General features: G+C 42.2%; 2 protein-coding genes and 1 long non-coding RNA gene across 3 annotated transcripts in view; 1 reads left to right on the forward strand and 2 right to left on the reverse strand.

The window, feature by feature from the left end:
* The first annotated feature begins 25 nt into the window (after nt 1-25).
* SPRTN (SprT-like N-terminal domain) lies at nt 26-4637 on the forward strand. The gene is made up of 5 exons (XM_027897718.1): nt 26-452; nt 1596-1695; nt 2449-2577; nt 3313-3580; nt 3872-4637. The coding sequence occupies exons 1-5, from the start codon at nt 121-123 to the stop codon at nt 4615-4617; spliced, it is 1575 nt and encodes a 524-aa protein (XP_027753519.1). The 5' UTR covers nt 26-120; the 3' UTR covers nt 4618-4637.
* On the reverse strand, nt 3942-10008 carry LOC114064550. The gene is made up of 3 exons (XR_003572774.1): nt 9460-10008; nt 5393-5473; nt 3942-4045 (listed from the first exon to the last, which is right to left on the reverse strand). It is a non-coding gene; the product is annotated as an uncharacterized LOC114064550 (long non-coding RNA).
* A 5962-nt stretch (nt 10009-15970) lies between these two features.
* Nucleotides 15971-19016, reverse strand: part of EGLN1 (egl-9 family hypoxia inducible factor 1) — a 35106-nt gene continuing 32060 nt past the window's right edge. Inside the window, exon 5 of the mRNA XM_027897719.1 lies at nt 15971-18665. Coding sequence (XP_027753520.1) covers nt 18601-18665 — 65 coding nt within the window. The 3' untranslated portion in view covers nt 15971-18600. The remainder of the gene's footprint in view (nt 18666-19016) is intronic.

Here is a 19016-nt window from a genome sequence, read left to right on the forward strand (position 1 = left end):
GGGGTCGGGAGCGGACGGCCCCGACGCGTGCGCACTGGGGGAGGACCGGGCGGCATTCCATGGATCGCCGCTGCGCGTGCGCGGGAAGGCCGTCGTTTCCCGGCGCATGACTTAACCAGCATGGCGGAACCTATGGCCGGGATGGAGGATGGGGATTTCTTGTTGGCGCTCAAGCTCCAGAGAGAGTGGGAAGAGGAGGATAAAGCAGCGGCAGCGGAGGAGGCGGCGGCAGCAGCAGCAGCAGCGGCAGCAGCAGCAGCAGCAGCAGCAGCAAAGCGCGCCGATGTCCCGCCGTGCCGCGCGTCCTCCCGCCCGCTGTCGGTGGTGGACGAGGCGTGGGAGCTGCTGGACCCCAGCCCCGACGTGCACGCCCTGTTCGTGCACTTCAACCAGACGCTCTTCTGGAGGAAGCTGGAGGCTGTCACGGTGTCCTGGAGCCCCCGCATGACCAGGTGCGGCGCCGGGGGCGGGTGGCGGTGCGGTGACGCCGCTGCGTGTCGGGAGCTGCCCGCCCTACCTCTGATGGGCCCCGGCGGCTCTCGCTGCGGGGTCAGAGCTGTGGGAAGAGGCCGTCACCTGTCGAGCAGCCGTGGGTCTCGCCGCATGGCTGGGAGTCTCGGGGAAGGGAGGAAGAGCTGTCATTTGGCACTGTGTGCTGCTCCTGCAGCCGCCCTAGGCGCGCGGTGCTTCTCCTCGCAGATACTTGGATGTCCCGCATCTCTGGCATAGCTAGTACAGCAGGACATGGGCGGGTCGCTGTCACTGTCTGGTTTGCCTTTCATCTGTCGTCCCTGGCAGCCATCAGTGGCTTTTCCCGGGGTGAAGGCAAGCTCGGAGAGACGTTGAAGAAATCACTGTGTATGTGGAAACCTCGCTCATGTTGCAGCTCTGACTCTCAGTGTTTGCGATAGTTTTACAGCACAGCAGAAGGGCAAATATGAACGAATAATGGTATATCAGCAAAACTTAGAACAGACTGGGAAGGGGAACATACAAGAATCTGAGACTGAACAAAGCCAAAAAGCTTTGAGGTGCGTGGTGCAGTTCTGCAGAAGGTGCACTTGGTGGTGGCTGGAGTTCTGCCCTGTCTTATCAACTCTGCTGGTTGCAGCATCCTTTAGACACTTGAAAATCGTTGGATATTGAACTGGTAGAGGACTAACGCAGTAACACAAAAAGGAAAATTAAAAAATAAAGTGTTTTCTTCTGGATTAGCACACAGAAATGATGGTTTAGTATGAGTCAAAAATTTAGGGAGGGTGAGGAGTGAAATTGAAGCAACCAGCAGTTAAGTCAGTGTTTTCTGCTGTGAATCTCTGGCCTCCATTTAGTGCATTTCACTCCATCACGAGTTCCAAAGGAAACAGTCCTCTGCCTCCTAAACAGGTTTTTCTACTGTGAGATACTTGTCATGTTTTTTTCTTTGGTTAACAATGCTGAATTTTTCAAGTAACTACTAGAAGCTGTTTTTTTCCTATTCTGAGTGACCTAGCATGTGTTGGAAGGGGATGACACTTTAACTTAAATTCTCCGTTTTCTTCATGTACTACAGAAACAAGTAGATTTTCATATTTTCTTCCTGTGTCTCTTTTCAGCTCTGCTGGCATCTGTAGTTATCATGAAAAAAGTGGATTGTGTTCCATTCGTCTGAGTGAGCCACTACTAAAGTTAAGACCAAGGAAGGATCTCGTTGAGGTATTTGAAGATTGGTCATGATTCTGCACATAAAATTTATTGTGTTTCCCCCTGCCTTGCTCCATATGAACATTTTACATTTCTTAGTGAGATTCTTACAGACAGTAACTTATAGGTCATAAAACAGTGGTAACTTTACTGTTATATTTGTGTGGCTTGTGTTGCAGTGTCATGGTAGTATTTAGTTTTATGTTTCTAAATGGATGACTCCAAGTAGGAGTCTAAAGTCCCTTGTTTATTTCACTGACTTTATAAAGAGGAAGACCACAAGTTTTTAACTCCTATATTTTCCTTTAGTATTCAAAACAAACATGGACTGTAGTTTTGAAAGGGTCAACAGCAGAAAATATGGGTGTAGAATGTGACAGGTAACATGACTTTGTGTTGCTTGCTGTGCCTCTGTCAGAACTGCTTCTTTGACCTGGCTGAACATTCAGATTTGCATAATGAACAGAAATGCTGTAGGTGGCTCTTTTTTGGATTGTAGAGGGAATAGTCTGTGACTTAAATTTGAGGATCATTTCTTTTTTTGGGAATGTCACTTATTGTAGAAATATTCTCCAATATGTTTTTGTAGTATGGGAATTTGGTTTGATAGGTCAAAGTATTATGTTTTTGTGACCCAGACTGGACATGTGAATGCTCAAAGAAAATATCAGTACCACAATGTAAAGGGCAAAAATACTTGCAGCCTAATTTTGAAACTATCCGTAATGCTTTGCAGTAAATATCTAATGATTTCCATCATTTCAGACACTGTTGCATGAAATGATCCATGCCCTGCTCTTTGTTACTCATAACTACAAAGATCGCGAATCTCACGGGCCAGAGTTCTGCAAACACATGCATCGCATCAATCGCTTGACTGGAGCCCATGTCACAGTAAGCATAATCCTCTTAACCTGATTTAATAGAGCCTTCTTCCTGATTTGGTGTTTCAGTTGCCCAGTGTTGTATGAGTAATATGCTTGTTCTTGTGAGACACTCCACAGTGGGTACCAGCACAAATTTGCTTCCAAGTTTGTGCCAATTCCATAGTTATTTTGTTGGGGACAGTGGTGAGAGCAGGTTGAGGAAGATTTGGTGAGGTTTTAGTTGTAAAATTTTCAGGTATACTCTGTGTAAGTATTTTTCTTTAAGCTTTTATGGTAAACTTGAAACAGCTTAAAAATAGCAGGGATAGAACAGCTCCGTGTTCGGAGTAGTATTTGTGGAAGAGCAGTTTATTTTAGTTCAGATTTATATCAGTAGAGGCTAATGATATCTGTGTTGGTGATACTTTAAAATAATGTGTCTGATAAGATCAATTAAAGTAGTAACTGAGGGGAGAATATTGGTATCGTTTGCAATGCATTCTAAACAGTCAGGGTGAAATTGTAGATAGATTTCCAAAGTGATTTTGTTGCAGTTCAAACAAGATAGCCGAGACATATTCCTACACATCTTTCTCTTTTAACTGGTGATGTAAAAACCATAGCAGGAGTGGCAAAAATGGAATGGTAATGGATTTAAAAAAAAAATAAATATTATAAGCTACTGATACAAAAATAGAAACTTTCTGAATGACCATTTTATTTTTCTGGGTTTTTTTGTTTGTTTTTTTTTTTTTAAACTTAGATTTATCATAACTTTTATGATGAGGTCAATGTGTACCGGCAGCACTGGTGGCGATGCAACGGCCCCTGTCAGAACAGAGGACCTTACTTTGGGTACGTGAAGCGCTCGATGAACAGAGCACCCTCTGCACACGACCTCTGGTGGGATGACCATCAGAAGACATGTGGGGGCACGTTCACAAAAGTGAAGGAGCCAGAGAACTTCTCAAAGAAATCAAAGCATAAAACTGAGACAGCAAAACTTCCACATTTCAAGTCGAAGAGCAAAGGTATTTTATTATTTCTTTTCCTTTTCCAAACTGATTTTTTCCCAAACTTTTTCTTGGAACATTTATGGACCAACCACTACATAAGCTTTGTTTAGATGTTACTGTTATCTACCAAAGAATAGGACCTGGGTTTTTTGTGCATTTCTAGGCTTCTTTTCAACCGAATTGTCTGCAAAAACTTTAGTTTGATGCACTGTTTTCAAGTAGCAGATTCACGTGTGAAGCACGTCAGATATTAAGCCCGTGATTTTTAAACGGAAAAGTTAGTAATTTTTTTATCTTATTTTGCAGGCAAGACACAAATGCATGGTACTCAAGATCTGATGCCGTTTAGTGGAATGGGTTACCGGCTTGGAGGAGGAGACAGCGTGCTTTCAGAAAAAGACACAAATGCCAGCAGCAGCATTGGAAACAGTGAAGCACATGGTTCACAGCATCATTCACCAGTAAGGACAAGACCAATCCCTAAAAATGAGATAAAATTTGAAAAATTACCCCGTAGTGGCATCTTTCCACTTCATACCGGTGATGAAAGTGAGAACAACAACTTAGCTTTAAAGCACGAGTTTCCTAAATCCCCTGTTGCTAACACAGAAGATTACGAGAACTACAGTGGATTGCCTGCTAGAATGGCTCGTGTTAGGGAATTCAAGTCAAACCAAGGCTCTGCAAATAACAAGAGGGCTCTACCGTCTCCCAACCGGCCACCCAAACAAATTTGTCTAGAGCAGACAACAACAGCTCAGGTTGCATCTGAGAAGAAAAGCTTAGAATGTATTAATACACCACAGCGATGGCCAAAAATGGAAGACAAAACTGCCTTTGAAAAGTACTTCATTAAAAAAGGAGGTAGTGATGTCACTTCAAGTGTAAATACACCTATGAAAACCAAAGCTGAATTTACACAGTCCTCTGCAAGTTCTAGCAATCCTGTGAGGCAGGATAAAAATGTCAGTTTTTATGTCAGTTGTCCTGTCTGCGAAACTGAAGTTTTGGAATCTAGAATAAATGAACACCTTGATTCTTGTCTTGCGTGAAACAGCAGAAAGCTGTCTCAGAAAGATAAATCAGGGCTGAAAACATTGCTTGAAAATTACTGTGCTCAGTTTTTACTTAACTGTGGTTACATTCCTGTGTGCCTGTTCTGAAATGGAATTTAAACTGTTACTGACCCCCCTATCCTGACTCTAGTAAGTAAAATCTATGAGGAATACTGCTAGCAATATTGGTAAAGACTGTTCCTGGACATGCCATAAAACCCCTCATGACTTTTTCAGTTAAATTTCCAGTCCTCTGCTGGTCACATTAGGATTAAAACATTACATTACTTGACAGTCTTTTATTTTGCTCCTTTTGGAAACCAGCCAGTTTGGTGGTTAGTACCTAAGAGGCCGGTCAGTTGAGTACTAAAGCCATTATGCAAGTTAGGAATGCCTGACACATGTTTTCTGTGTAAGCTTCCTGAAACATTAATAGTTCTCTTGTTGCACTAAAGTATTTAACGGGTTAAACATTAAAGAGCTTGATACTTTACCTGTAGAACTGTAAATATGTTTGCTTAAATGTAAAATTGTTTTAGAATGGTTTTTAAGCAAAATCGTTTTACGTCTTGCTGCTGTCATTTTAAATGGCTGTATCAGCCTGGTTTGTGCGTTTACTTACTGCTTTCTTAACTCTTTTAAAACAATTTATATTTTTAAAAATATTGCCACAACAGAAGTTTAATGTAAATAGTTTTGTTCTTGCATACTCTAAATAAATTGTTACTAGATTTTAAATTTCCATTAAGCCTGGCCATTTTGTGCTACTTACCAGTGGGTTCTTCTGTGTATCTGATAACAATCTGGTTTAATAGAGCCCTTCTGAATTAACACTTTTCCTTCTTAAATTTCCCTGTAAAAACAGGCGCTGGTGAATACAGATTGCATCAAATTCTGCTTTTCCAACCTATTTTTAAAACAGTTTCACTTCAGTTGCACTACTGTGGAAAATTTTACAAATACTGATTCTAAAGCTTGATTTGCCATGTTAATTTTCCATAATTCCGTCTTAAAACTGCAGCATCTATCAGTGTTTCCAGTGAGACTTGACATTTACAGGGACAGGACTACCCAGAAGGGTTTCTACTGTCATATGTTTTTAAGATGAGGACGAAATTTACACCACAAAGGGTCTCTCACATCATGAAGCATTTTTGAGAGATATTTCCATTATGATTGTTCTCATCAGTTTCCTCATTTGTCTTTCCTCCCGTGACTGATAAGAGTAAAGGAGAAGGAAGGACTGTAGGTATTGTTGAATGTGGTCTGGTTTTTTTTCCCCTAGTGTCTTCTTTTACTTCTAAATTGTTCATTTGAACAACAAATAGAAAACAAATGTGGGATTTGACCTGGGGAATTTAGTGAGAGGGGAACTCAAGCTATAGGCAAGTTCTGTCTCTAGTATACAAATGTCCTAAAATAGATCTGTTGTCCAAACAGTTGAGCAGTTCTGGACCAGCTGTGGAAAAACAGCACCTCTGCTCATGTGTGTTTTTACAAGGAAGTATTCTAATGCCAATATCCCTTTAATTCAGAAAGAAAGGCTCTGCAGTTGCCATGGCAGGCTATTAGTAATGTGTCATGGCTGCCTTCTTTTGGGGTATGTTATTACAAATGCTGTTTCTGTAAAATGTTGTTCTTGAATACAGTGTTCTACCCACAATGGTAACAATGACTACCAGTATGGTTTTAAAATATGCTGCTCAGTTTGGGTCAAAGGTGAGAAATTTCATCTTCTCTATCAGTTGACTTTGTCCAGAGTGAGTTTGGATACTGCCTAGAACAACACAAGCTGGTAATGAGTCTTGGACAAACATGCTTCACCGAAGTGCAGCATCAAGTTGCCTGACTGGAAATTTGAGGAACAAGTTAATAGACTTGATTTCTGGGTCAAAGCAGATATGAAAGAGGGTCAAGTGCATGCATGCTGTTTGTCAACAAATCGTTCTGCAAACTAAAGGCAAAAGCCATCTCATATTGTGGTGATCTACTGGAATTGCTCTGAATGATTCAGAGAAGAGTTCTAGAGGTTAAACTACCTTATTGTAAGAGACTGCTTTTGAGTTGCCTTCAAACTGGTTATGAGGCAAGAAATCTCGAAGGTCAAATATTTTCAAGCATTTTTTACTTTATGGAAATGTTTCTTAGGAATTTTTCATAAAACTTGTATTCTGATGAAGCACAGGGCAGAGTTTTTCTCTGGACTACTACAGTGTCTTAGTATCTTGCAAGAAGATATGTAATAGAAATAGTCTGCTTTAAAATGCTTTAAAATGTTTTAAAAGCATTCTTCTATCCTTTAGCATCTCCAGTAGTCGAGTCACTATTTGTTTTCTCTCAGGATATCTGGGTCACCTGGGATGCATATTCTCACAGCAAGTTCAACCCTAATGCCCATACATAAGCTGATGAGCGGGCTATTTACGTCTAGGTGGAAGCATGCCAGGCAGGGCAGGTGCTGCTGCCCAGACTCTGTAATTAGGATTTAGTTACCTGAGACCCCCTTCTAGGAACATTTTCCAAGAGAACAACCATAGAAATACTGTCAATTTGGAACAGGCTGTGCTACCTGCCTGTGGCCCAGTGTTAGTGAGGAGGGACACCAGGTAATAATCTAGTACAAAATCAAAGCCTAGAGAGGGCTTAGTCATAAGTGGACAAGTAGTGAATAATTCCTGAGGTGCAGGCTTCTCTTGCTGCAGCAGGAGGACGTGCCATAGACTAAGTGGTTTGTGGGGGTTTTCTTCTTCCTCGTGTGTTCTTCTGGAGCTCCTCAGTTCTCTTGCATTTTCCATACATGCTGCATCTCTCTACATCCTTCAAGTAAAGCAGGTTGCGCTGTAATGAAGGGTAGCAGCGAGATAGAATAAAGGGTGAGTTTCTGAGGGAAAAGCCAGGTGGCCATTTCTTTTAAGTGGTTGGAGCAATTCTTCGTGGTGGTGGTATGATGCAGACTACTCTGGCTGAAGAATGTTAAGAAACTGCCACCACAGCAGTTTGCTTCATCGCTGCTGGATCTGGTCGTCCTAGAACACCATGTCCATGCTGTCGCATTTTGCCACCTTAAATTGAAAGGCCACTAAAAGGTTGGACTGGTTGACTTCCTGAGGTTACACCTGACCTACATCGCCGCTGTGAGCATGACTGTTGCTGCTGGATGTGGTGAAGGCAGCAGTGAAACAGCTGCTTTCCAGCAGCTGCATCTTACCAGTTAGCTGGCATTCATCACTTTTACCCTCCAGATTGAAATGCCCAAGTTCCTACTTGCATCTAGATTATTGCAGCTGTCTTGAAGTCTTGCACTTAAAGAAACTATCTTTTTCCATGTGAATGTAAAGACTCTACATAAAATTACCCTTGAAGTGTATTTTATGGGTAGACAGACCACGAAAAAGACTTGCATTTCACTACATGTGCGTGTTTTCATATACTCGTATCTGTGGAAAAAAAATGACAAGACCCTGGGCTCTGTGGAGCTTTAGGATTCTTCAACAGGCCGTTAGGTGGCACTCCTTGCATGTAAGGAATAGTTTTTTCTTCCTCTCCGACCTATGCGGGTAGAGAGCTCCGAGTACAGGATTAGCAGGCTCGTATTTCACCAACACCTGCACTCCAGGCTGACCACGGATCAGCAGGAACTCTGTCTGAACCACGAACAAGTTAAAGGAGGAGTAGGGAGGGAATATCTGCAACTAGGTGGAAGATGAGAAGTAAATTTACAACTAACTAGGTGTTCTGCGAGTGATGCTTCTGGCTTTGCTGCAAGAGGGACTTGGGAGATGCGAGAGTAGCTCCTTTCTCTAATTCAGGGCTCATGAGAAACCCCAAAGGCATCCCTTTGTGGGCTACAGTTACTGCATCGCTTCTATCCATTGCAGTGACAAAACCTATTTTCTGTCACCATTTGGCATCAACCCAGCTCAGCAAGAGAGGCAGGACAGAGTTTTAGGAAGTCAGAGAGGCTGATAAAACCCAAAACTTAACTCTTGTGCCTCGCCTAAGCCAGGGACCCAGAGAGATGTGACAGGCTCAGGGAAGGGTAGTCTACCAAAGGTGTGAAAGCTTAAAATGGGACTCAGCCATGGCCTTAATTCTTGTGTTTCCTTTTAGCTTCTGCCAGGCCAGGCTGCTTTAAGACTAGATTAAATTTCTAAGCAGGTGCAGCAACCTGGCCTGAATAGCTCACACTATTTCTGTTCCATCCATCCTATATCTTTCACATCATTTCACCTGCTTTTATTCCGTAGTAAGTCTTAGACATGACATTTCCTAAGCTGCATAACAAAGAATGTTTGAAGGGGCAAACCCCAACAAGCCAAGTATCTGGCTCCACCACTGCTTAATTTAGAAGCAGTGATTATTTTTCTTTAACTGATGTCAACCTCTGGATCATGATTTCTGTGTTCATTGCAAGTACCTTCTCTTCAGAGATCTGTCACTAGTGGCATAGAAAGTCTGGGGTAAGATCTGGGCTAGAGCTCAGTAAGCCCTGGTACTGAATTATAGGAACATGGTTTAGTTGAGGATTTTAATGTTTCTCATGGTTTCATTAAGCAACTTACCAGTGTCAGGAACAGCCATAGGGCCTCTCTGCTCTTACTCCACTTCCTCCCTAGTGCTTCACTCCCCTGCCTCTGCCTTCCCACTGGCACTGGTCTCTTCCCAAAAGCATCCCATTAATGACCTGCTTTCTTCCCCAGAAGATCTGCTTGGTGGGTGTGCTGCAACTGGTTTGTGAGAAGTTTTTGATTCACTAGGAGGGTGTGGGTTGTGTTTGGAGGGAGGCACAAAGCTAAAAAGCTGTGCCAACGACTTGCGACTTGCTCGGAGGGTGCCCACCTGCAGATGTCAGGGCAGCCTCTGCAGTGCTTGCCTGCAGCTAGTGCAGGGCAGGACACAGCCTGCCCACTGCACCACCAGCAAGACAAACTCCCTGCTGTGTGACAGGAGCACACGGCTTGGCACAGGCTGCTCCAGGTAACGTGTCTGTGGAAGGACACGGCACAAATCCTGGGCTGTTCTGGCAGATGGCAAACGGAAGCACACCCAAAGGGAAGAGTCATCCTGAGGATAAATCAACACACCAGAGGCTTCGTAAAGGACAGCACCTTTACCAAGTGGAGTATGGACAGCTGTTAGTAATGGACTTCAGTCTTAAAACTGACGTCTTCCTCAGGATATGCTGCCTAAGGAACCTTTGGGTTATTTCATTTGCATTTAGCAGTACCTACATGGGAAATTTAATTTAAACATGAGAAAACACTTTATTGCAGCAAGGGCGGCTGAACATGGGAACAGGCTGCCCGCAGAGGTTGTGGAGTCTCCATCCTTTGAAGATACTCAAACCCCAACTGGACATGGTTCTGGGCAGCCAAATTTGAGGGACCCAGGTCAAGGGTAGAGGAGCTGGACCACACCACCTCCAGGAGCCTCTTCCCACTTACACAGCCCTGGGTTTCTGCCTAAAAACTGTAGGAGCACTCTGGGACAAAGTGAAATCACAGCTGAAGGAAATTAGGATCCACCTGCTTGCCCTTGCCCTGGCACAGCCCAGGAGTGCTCACATCATCTCTAACCCTCTGTTGACTTCCAGTCACACATTTCTTCCTCTCCCTATAAGGTTTGGTGCGGGCAGCTCTCATCACTGCCATCACCCAGACCATGGGAATGAGGGATAAATTCCCCATCCCATGCATCAGAGACTGGGGGATTTCAGGTGGAAGCCAAGCACATGCCCCAACACAAGGACAGGTACAAGGAAGCTCTGCCCTGCCAAGACTAATTGCTGAATCCTTGCCAAGTCACACAAGGAAGGGAGGATTATCAGCCCTGCAGACAGCATGAATTAAAACTCAGACTTAATTAACTTTGAATGTACCTAGAAGAGATTTAGAATGCAGGAAAAGCATCCTATGAGAGGAAATAGGAGGTATTTCAGGCAGTTCAAACCCCTAAAAGACTATTCAAGCTACTAGACAACATTTCCCACACAGTTTGGCAATTAAGACAACACCCAACTGCTAACATCTGGGCTAACACTTGGGTCATGAAATGCAGTTATGCTGAAGCAGACACATGTCCCAAGTGGTAAGCAATGCCGTGACCCTAGAGCTGTTTGTGAGGCATCATGGACATAAGCACTGGACACAAGCTTGTCTAATTCCACAAGGAATGAGGAGACCTCAGTTTGGAGGAAAACACTGAAAATTTTTTGCCTTAATGCTGCCTTCCTCTTAATCCCTGTACAGGATGCAGAAACGTTATCTTCACTGAGACTTCTGCAGTGGCACATTCCCACCCTGAACCAATGCTTTGCATCCTCAGTTGTGGAGGCACTGAACCATGCAGAGGGTCACAGTCAGGCCATGCATGCCCTGCAGCAGGTAATGAGGGAAACACTGCCTTAACTTCTTCAGGAACAGGATTGGAGGTCTCTGTTGTTGGGCAGGCATTCTCACTCAGCTATGATTTGTTACAGGATGGTTTGATCCCAGTCCTGAGTGTATTTTTACATGTGGCTGTGGATTTGTGTTGAAGTGATGCCATTTTCTGGAGATTACCAAGTAGATGTCCTGTCTATGAATCCTGCACCAGTTTTCAGTCTCCTTCTCTCTACCTTTTTCCAACAGAAAGACTATCTGAGCCTGATGTGAAGCTGCTCTTGGGTGGTTGTTGCAAGGTTAAGATATGCTGAACAGAGTGCCAAGGTGAAGGGTATGTCCCATGAACTGCCACAGTTCAGCTGTGTCCTGTATAACCCTGCTACCTCTGCCAAAAGAGGAGGAGCACCCTCAGCAATTCAAGGTTAGTTGGCCTCCCTGGGATGGTCAGCAGCTTGGCACACTGAGCTTTTGTCAGGCAGCACCAACTGAGGGCAAGTAGCAGCAGCAGCAGCCCAAAGCTATGCTGTTGGGTATGACTTGGTAATCACTCCTCTTGAGGCATATTGTGCAAATCTCAGCCAAGACCTTGGGTAGGCCCTGACCACCTGGAAAGGCAGCCGCTTCACACATAAAAAAATCCCAAATGTTTTCCTCAGCCAAGTACGTTATAATTTAATCCAACCCACACCCGAGGGGCAAAGCAGAAGAGCCTGCAGCTCGGCTGACAGCAGGTGTGACAATGCTTGGGGAGCCATGGAAGGATGCAAAAGTATGGGTTTAGCAAGGGGCCAGAGGCCCCCGCGTACATGCAGGAACAGAAATGACAAGGGGAGCTCAGAAGCAGAGCGGTTGCTCTCCAGGCACTCTTGCATGAGGAAACCTGAGCAAATTTTCAAACCTACTGCAAGCACTGCAGGTGTAACCACCCACCTCCCACTTGCCTTGCTCCTCCATCCCTTCACCGGTGGCTGTTTAGTCCTAGATAAGGCTGAGGACCTAAACTGGAGCTTACACCATCGTAACGAACAGCAGTAAAAAGCCTCCCAACCAGAATCCACCACCTTTGATTGCTCCAGGTTAAAATAACTTCTGTTTGTGCTGCACAATGTCCTCCACCTGCAAAGGGCCACGTGTCTCTCTGTCACCGCTGGGACGTGCAGAACGCGTTGCTCCGCTCCGAGGCGTGTCCTGGTCCTGGCCAGGACACCGAGGGGCCGCACTCCTTCTCCCTTCCAGCCGGCCCCAAGGGCAGGAGCCCGAGGCATTTCTGCATCCCGCTCCGGCGCTGGGGTCACAGCCCGGCCGCAGGCGGCCCCCGCCTCCTCGCCGGGGTTTGTATAAGCCCCGGGTTTACCGTAAGGTACGTGCCCTGCCCGCTCATGTCATTGCATAACCTTGCACGGTTGCGAAGTCGCAGAACTCTCAGCTACACACAGTCGTTTCGTACTGTGCTATTTTAAATAAAGGGGATTAAAAAAAAAAATTAAAAAAATCAAAGCTAAAATGTTCTCATACTGCAGGTGGGAAAAAATAATCAGAGGAGTTTAGAAATTGCTACCTACGCCTACTGAAGAGTTCTTCTAGATATAACAAATATTTAGGACCAAAGAGAGTTAACTTTACAGTTTCTGCTTGTTCATTAAAATATGACTGTGCAGAACACGTGCCCAGCACCACATTACTTACTACTATGTTGTGGCTGGGGAAGGGGAAGTTAAGGGAAAATAAATATGCCTAATGTGACAGCTCAAACCTTGCTCTTTGCTATCGGGAACACCATCAGCTGGACTCTAATCTCAGAAAACAGATTGTTATTACCCACGGCCCTTTGGCAAACATTACTGGTGTCCACAATCGTATTTTCCCTCCAGAAATATATTCTCCTTGATGTCCAAGGATGTTGCCAAGTGCTCAAAGTAAAACAGTTCTTCTGAAGTATCTTTCAGTTCCAGTAACCCATGGTACAGCACCCACCAACAGCTAAGACTGCATTTTCCAGGTCTAGGGGTGGTTATGTTTAGTTTGTTGCTGTAGTGGTTGGTTGGGGTTTTTTTGACACATTCCCTATATCTTACTGCATGAGAAAGCTTCTGAGGATTGTAACAGCAATTAATCAAGCAATTAATCAGCAATTAATCAAACTCTAAAATTTGTTTTCTTCTTTTTTTTTAGGTTTACCACCATGTCTTCTGCATGATGCAATCTTTATTAATAAATTTATAAAGTTTGCTTACATAAAGCAATGTAAGCAAGGCACATTTACAATGGAAGTGACTTGCCATAAGATAGTTTTGATAATTTTTTTGCTTGGTATGTGGTTGATCCTTGCTTTCTTTAGGTAGCGAAATACCAGCTCACAGCCCAACAGAATATTTGGGTATTAGGCTTTTTATCTGTGAGTAGGAGTCAAATCTCTACATTTCAGTTACTCTGGCTTCATATTTTATTTAAAAGCAAAAATAAAATTGAACCACATCAGGCCTTGAAACAAACCCAGGAGAGGAACTGGTTCCATGCTGGCAAACCACACTGACACGTACAGGCCCACAAGGAGTGCTGGATCCACATGGTGCATATTCAGAGATGAAATTTTACTTCCCGTCTCCAACAGCATTTGAAAGAAATACTAGTTTTCAGCGTAGACACTGCCCTGATGCAGTGTGCCTTGTACCACAAGTTGCCTGTGTGTGACACTGGCAAGTGTTAACTCACCAGTGTATTTTACATCCCTCCCCACTGAGATGTGAGACATACCCCGCAAACTTTTAGCCATGTGAAGAGGCTGGTACTGGGCTTGTAGGCTGAATGAGCCTGTCACCTCTGCAAGCATTTATCACCATTTTATATACAATGTAGTTACAGTAAATTCTCCACAAGAACCCATAAACTATTGTCAACAGAAGCTTAATCCCAAACTGCACATTTAATAAGGAGGAAAATCGCCAAAATCCAGCAACTTACTACTGGAATACAGACAAGGAAACCAGCTCCTTGTTCAAGTTATGAACACCTCGTCTTCTGCAATGCACATCCATGAAGAGGAAGAATAGATGAGATGCATCAACATCTGTCTTTCCTGAGGCAAACACATTGTGTATTCTTTCTCCCCCCACTTCATGTCCCTACCAAAGCAGACACCTATAGCATATTTTCACTTTGCATGTCCCATATTCCTTATTGGACCTTGAAACCTGCTTCTGCCAGCTTCTACCCACCTCCAACAGACAAGGTCAAGCAACTCTGATGCAGCAGACATTCTAGAGTGAACACAGATCCTGAACAAACAGGCTTAAATGCATTTGCAGTAATTGTTTGCATTCAAGTTTTACTTCAAATGTGAAAAAACCCAAACAACCTGATGATTGGAGACCCAGAGATCCATACCTCTACTCCCATTCCCCCCAAGCAGATGACATCCAAATCCAGGTAAGAGCCATGAATTTCTTCGAAGTCTTTGCTGGTCCATACTCATAAATTCCCACTAGGTATTTGCAGGTGCATGCAGCTATCTGCATGCCTGCAGGCAAGGTTCACATGCTAGACTCCTGGAGTTCTGAGACTTTTCGAGTTTGCTATTGTCACTTGGCATTCTCATCTCTTTTTCGAAGCATTTGGCATGCACAGAAACGGTCCTTTTCAGTCTGATTGTACCAGTCAGTATGTCAGAGATGTGGTCTTTCCACTCCTGACCTTAGAGTGGTCAGCACAGCCAGATGTTTTACGTAAAATAAATACAGACTGTCAGGTGGCTCCCTCTCAGATTTTCAAGCACCTTTTTTGAGAAATGCTCAAGAGAAACAATTCATCTTTCCCCAGTGCAGTGTTTGACTTTACTTTCCAAAACAATCCCCCTCCATATTGTGATCAACGATGTGATAATAAAAACAAACAAACAAACAAACAAACAAACAAAAACCCAACAAAAAAAACCATCCAAAATCAACCAACCAAAAAAAAAAAAAAAAAAAAAAAAAAAAAAAACAAAACAAAAAACCAGGTCTAGACAGCATGGTTTTAAGTGCTACAAAGGCTTCTTCCTTGTTCAATGTAAAACAAAGATAGGGGAGAGGCTACTTTCACGAGAAGAGGTAAGAAGTTATACACCACTGAAGCACAGAAAAAGCTTAAACGCGCTTTGGGATCACGGCTGCTGCACTTAGGTTTCACCCTAACACACCGGCAAGAACCATCACCTCAGAGCAGAACTGAGCACAACTGGTACCCAAGCACCATGAAAGGTGCACTAAGGCTGGGGACTCATCTGGAAATCCAGGCAACTTGTCCTGAACTAGCAGAACACAGACAAGCACATGCAGGGGGGGCTTGACAAGAGTTGGCAGTGGCAGAAGCACAGCCAGTCAAATGCCTCCTTGATTACCATGGTTATTATAAAGCTCATCAAAAAGTGGAAGGAAATTGTGTAGTATCTCATACAGGTTCTCATCTGGAGACTGCAATTCTTCTGTCATCTTTGAATGGCACGTAATTCTTTGGGAGCCACATAAAACTGAGGAGCTCTCATTAAACCTTGCAAATCCTGTTTTAAGAGGACTTTGATTTTCCACCTCACATACTTGTCAAAAGTGGTGAAAAGACTAGATCTGACCATACGTCCACCACCACTCTTCAGAAAGCCTAGGCACGGTCCTGTTTTTGAGGGAGGAAATCACCAGGAAAATGATCACCACACCCATGTAACTGTAGGCAGTCTAGAGAAAAAATAAAACCAGATCTTTCTCCAGAGCAGAAACAGCTCTCCAAGTAAAAAAACCTCCACAAACCTACAACAACAGAAGAACTGAAACAAACAAAAAAATCCCTACCAAAACACCCACAACAAAACAAAATACCCCCACCAAAACAACCAAAATTCCACATAGCCCTTTATCAGGGGGCATTTATAAATTTGTTGCTACAGAGTAGTTTTAAAAGTTACAAAGATTACAAATAACCACACAGCTTTCAAGAACCTTTATACATCATCTTTTTTAATTAGATTAGCTTTACAAGCAACTTGAGAGCTCTTTCATAATGAACACTGCTTTTGAAATTACACAACTTTATAGGCAACCTGTAAATGAATCCTGAATTTCTTCGCCTGCTATAGATAAAGGTCTCATATTTCACAGCCAGCTAACATCATGAATAAAAATAGCATTATGAAGCTTTATTTTTAACCAGGACTAGACACATACAGATCATAAGACAGTTTAAAAAATAGTTTTAAAACAAGGACCTGCTTGGTGATGCTCAAGACTGAATATTCAACCGACATGAAATGAACAGTTTCTGAAGGACATGGAAGAAATGGCTGACCTGATTTGTTGACCCTGTTGTAATGACTTACATGGAGTGAAAAATTAAGCACTTTTTAAACCTGTCCGGCAAGCACAAACCTACAGTGTGATTAGAATTTGATACGCTGTTTAACTGCAGCAGTTTGAATTACAGAGGGACTGAAATGAGTTTAAAGGCTTATGTTTACATTTCTAAAGTATAAACAAACAAACCTCTGTTAAAAGTAGCACTAAAGAAGATGAAGTAGAAGAGGCGACTTTTTTGCTTGTTTCATTAGTAACCTAAATGCACTGCAGACCAGACAGTAATGAAGATTTGCACTCCTTGGCCAGGTTGGCAGAGGCACTTACAGTAAAGTTATCCTGTCTGTTTTTCTGGGAAGAAAAGAGGAAAGAGGAAGAAGACTGTACAGGGCAAGAATTTACTAAAAAAAGGAAAAGCGAAATCAAAACAAACCCAGGATTTCTGTTGGTTCTCCTAAATGATATACCAATACTGAATTTTTTTCCCCTTCTGTCAGTTTGTTACTAAACAATTAGCTTTTTCATGTTTTACATGAACAATAGTAATGTTTTTAATAAAAAATTACTGAGCTTTCCATAGAAAAGGTCTCTAATTGAATACAAACTATACAGATGCTAAAACTGTCACAAGTTGTAATATATACAGAAATATTTCTGTACACTCACATTGTTTTGGCTAAGTAAGGAAATAAGGGACAGATAGAAAACTGCAGTGGGTAAGCTGATCAACTCCCAAACTCCTGTAAATATGAATGCTGTTCTTGATAGATTTGCTTTTGTTTTCTCAAGCTTTTAAAGCTCAGGAAAAATTAAGGAAAGAAGAAGAAGAAAAAAATCAGTGTCCAAAATATCAACTTCTTAAAAATAAGAATATCAAAGTTTCTGCACATCTCACTTTTACTCTGTGATGCTCCCTCTCCTTGATAAAATGAAAACAATGTAAAAGAAAGTAAATGTTTTCTTACTAAATATATATACCTCAGTATTTGTCGAAGGGCCGTGCCTTTTTGGGGAAATCCTTCAGCACAGTGAAAACTTGAAGATGTATTGCACAAGGAGCCTACAGAGTGATGCACTTCAGCTTCAGTGTGCTGACCATTTCCTTGATACTATATAATAGATCAAGGTGTCAACTTACAGACTGCATGGGACACAAACATTTGAAAAGGAAATTAAAAAAAGGGAATTTTAGATATTCCATTAACTTATATACAAAGGAAAGAGGGGTGGCAAGTATTTTTTAGAAAAGGGAGAAAGCTCAAAAATTTCTGTCAAGTAAGTAAGGAGGTTCTGGGTACCTCTAATAGCCTAGGAAAGCCCTTGTATATTCTTGTAACTTGATGGTATTTACCAGGTCCCCAAAGCCAATGACAGCAACCGATAGTGTCAAGTTCACTTAGTGCCAGTCACTTATAAAATTTAAAAAAAAAAAAAAAAAAAAAGAAACCTAACAAAAATAAACTATAACAAAGAAGAAACAGAAACTTCCCCTCTGTGGATTCAACATACAAAACCACAAACTGAATGTTACTAATAGCGAGATTTGCTTCTGTTAATAACGTTCAAGAGAACATAGTCAAAAAAACAATACAGCAGCAATCTTTAAAAGTTAAGATTAGTGTGAGATATGATATAAAACAATCAGGTTTTTAGCTGGTAATTAAAGTGCTCCTTTTCTGACTTAAGGTGTAAAGAAAATTAAAGTGATTATCAGTTACTGGCAACCCTTACATTAAATTAGGTCTTTCATGGCAGAGGAGAACAGTATGAACAGTTTTACAAAAATAGATCCACGTTATTTTGGAGAATACTGTAATTTTTTTCCTTTTTTTTTTCAGTTTTTCTTTTTTTTTTAAGACTCAATTTTGATAAACTGTACCTGGTCATACAAAAATTACCCAAAATTCAAACTTTTACCATATAAAAAAAGGGAGAGATGAAATGGATTCAGCTGGATGACAGGTCTGGCAAAATATAAGAATGGACAAATTCTATGTAGGGCACTTATTTATGTCCAGATGCATATGCTGTTTCTTACTGATTGCTTATCTTCTTCACATAAGCAGTCACAGGCCTGGAGTCACAATCACATAGTACAATGCTTCAGCAGTCAAAGAACCTTCTATTTGATGCAACATTGAAACACTGTTTGCTTCCTTATTAAGATGTTGGTTTGTTGTTGATTTTCCTTTATCTTGTTATTCACATTCAAAAGTTAATAGATAGCATCAAGATTTATCAGGGAGAATAGCACAGGGAGTTGCTAAATCAAAGGCTTATAAAACGTCTTTCCCAACTGAGTCAGAAGGTTTATTAAGTTCAACCCTCACACCTTTTTCACCTGCAGAAATATGAAAAGAAAATCAGTATTATTTTTCAGCATTTATCAAAGTACAGTCTTTACGATTGCTACATTCACTGTCCAGATTAGTTTTAAGAGAGTACTTAGAAGATGGTCTAGAACAAATGATCTAGCAAGATAGCTATCTTTGTACACGTGTTCTGTATTCTGTGCTGTGTGAAGTTAACGAGCTGTGGTTACTCCTCCTATTTGGCTGCTCACACAGAAAACTGGATACTTCACATCATACATGCAGTTCTGAAGCTCATCATCTCGGACCGTACAAAGGTAAACTTTAAGAATGGACATTTAAGAATCTGAGGATACTGCCCATTATTCTGTATCAGAATA

Source organism: Empidonax traillii, unplaced genomic scaffold (assembly GCF_003031625.1).
Source record: "Empidonax traillii isolate 1590-97213 ecotype Southwest subspecies unplaced genomic scaffold, ASM303162v1 scaffold556:size416722, whole genome shotgun sequence".
Classification (NCBI taxonomy): Eukaryota; Metazoa; Chordata; class Aves; order Passeriformes; family Tyrannidae; genus Empidonax; species Empidonax traillii.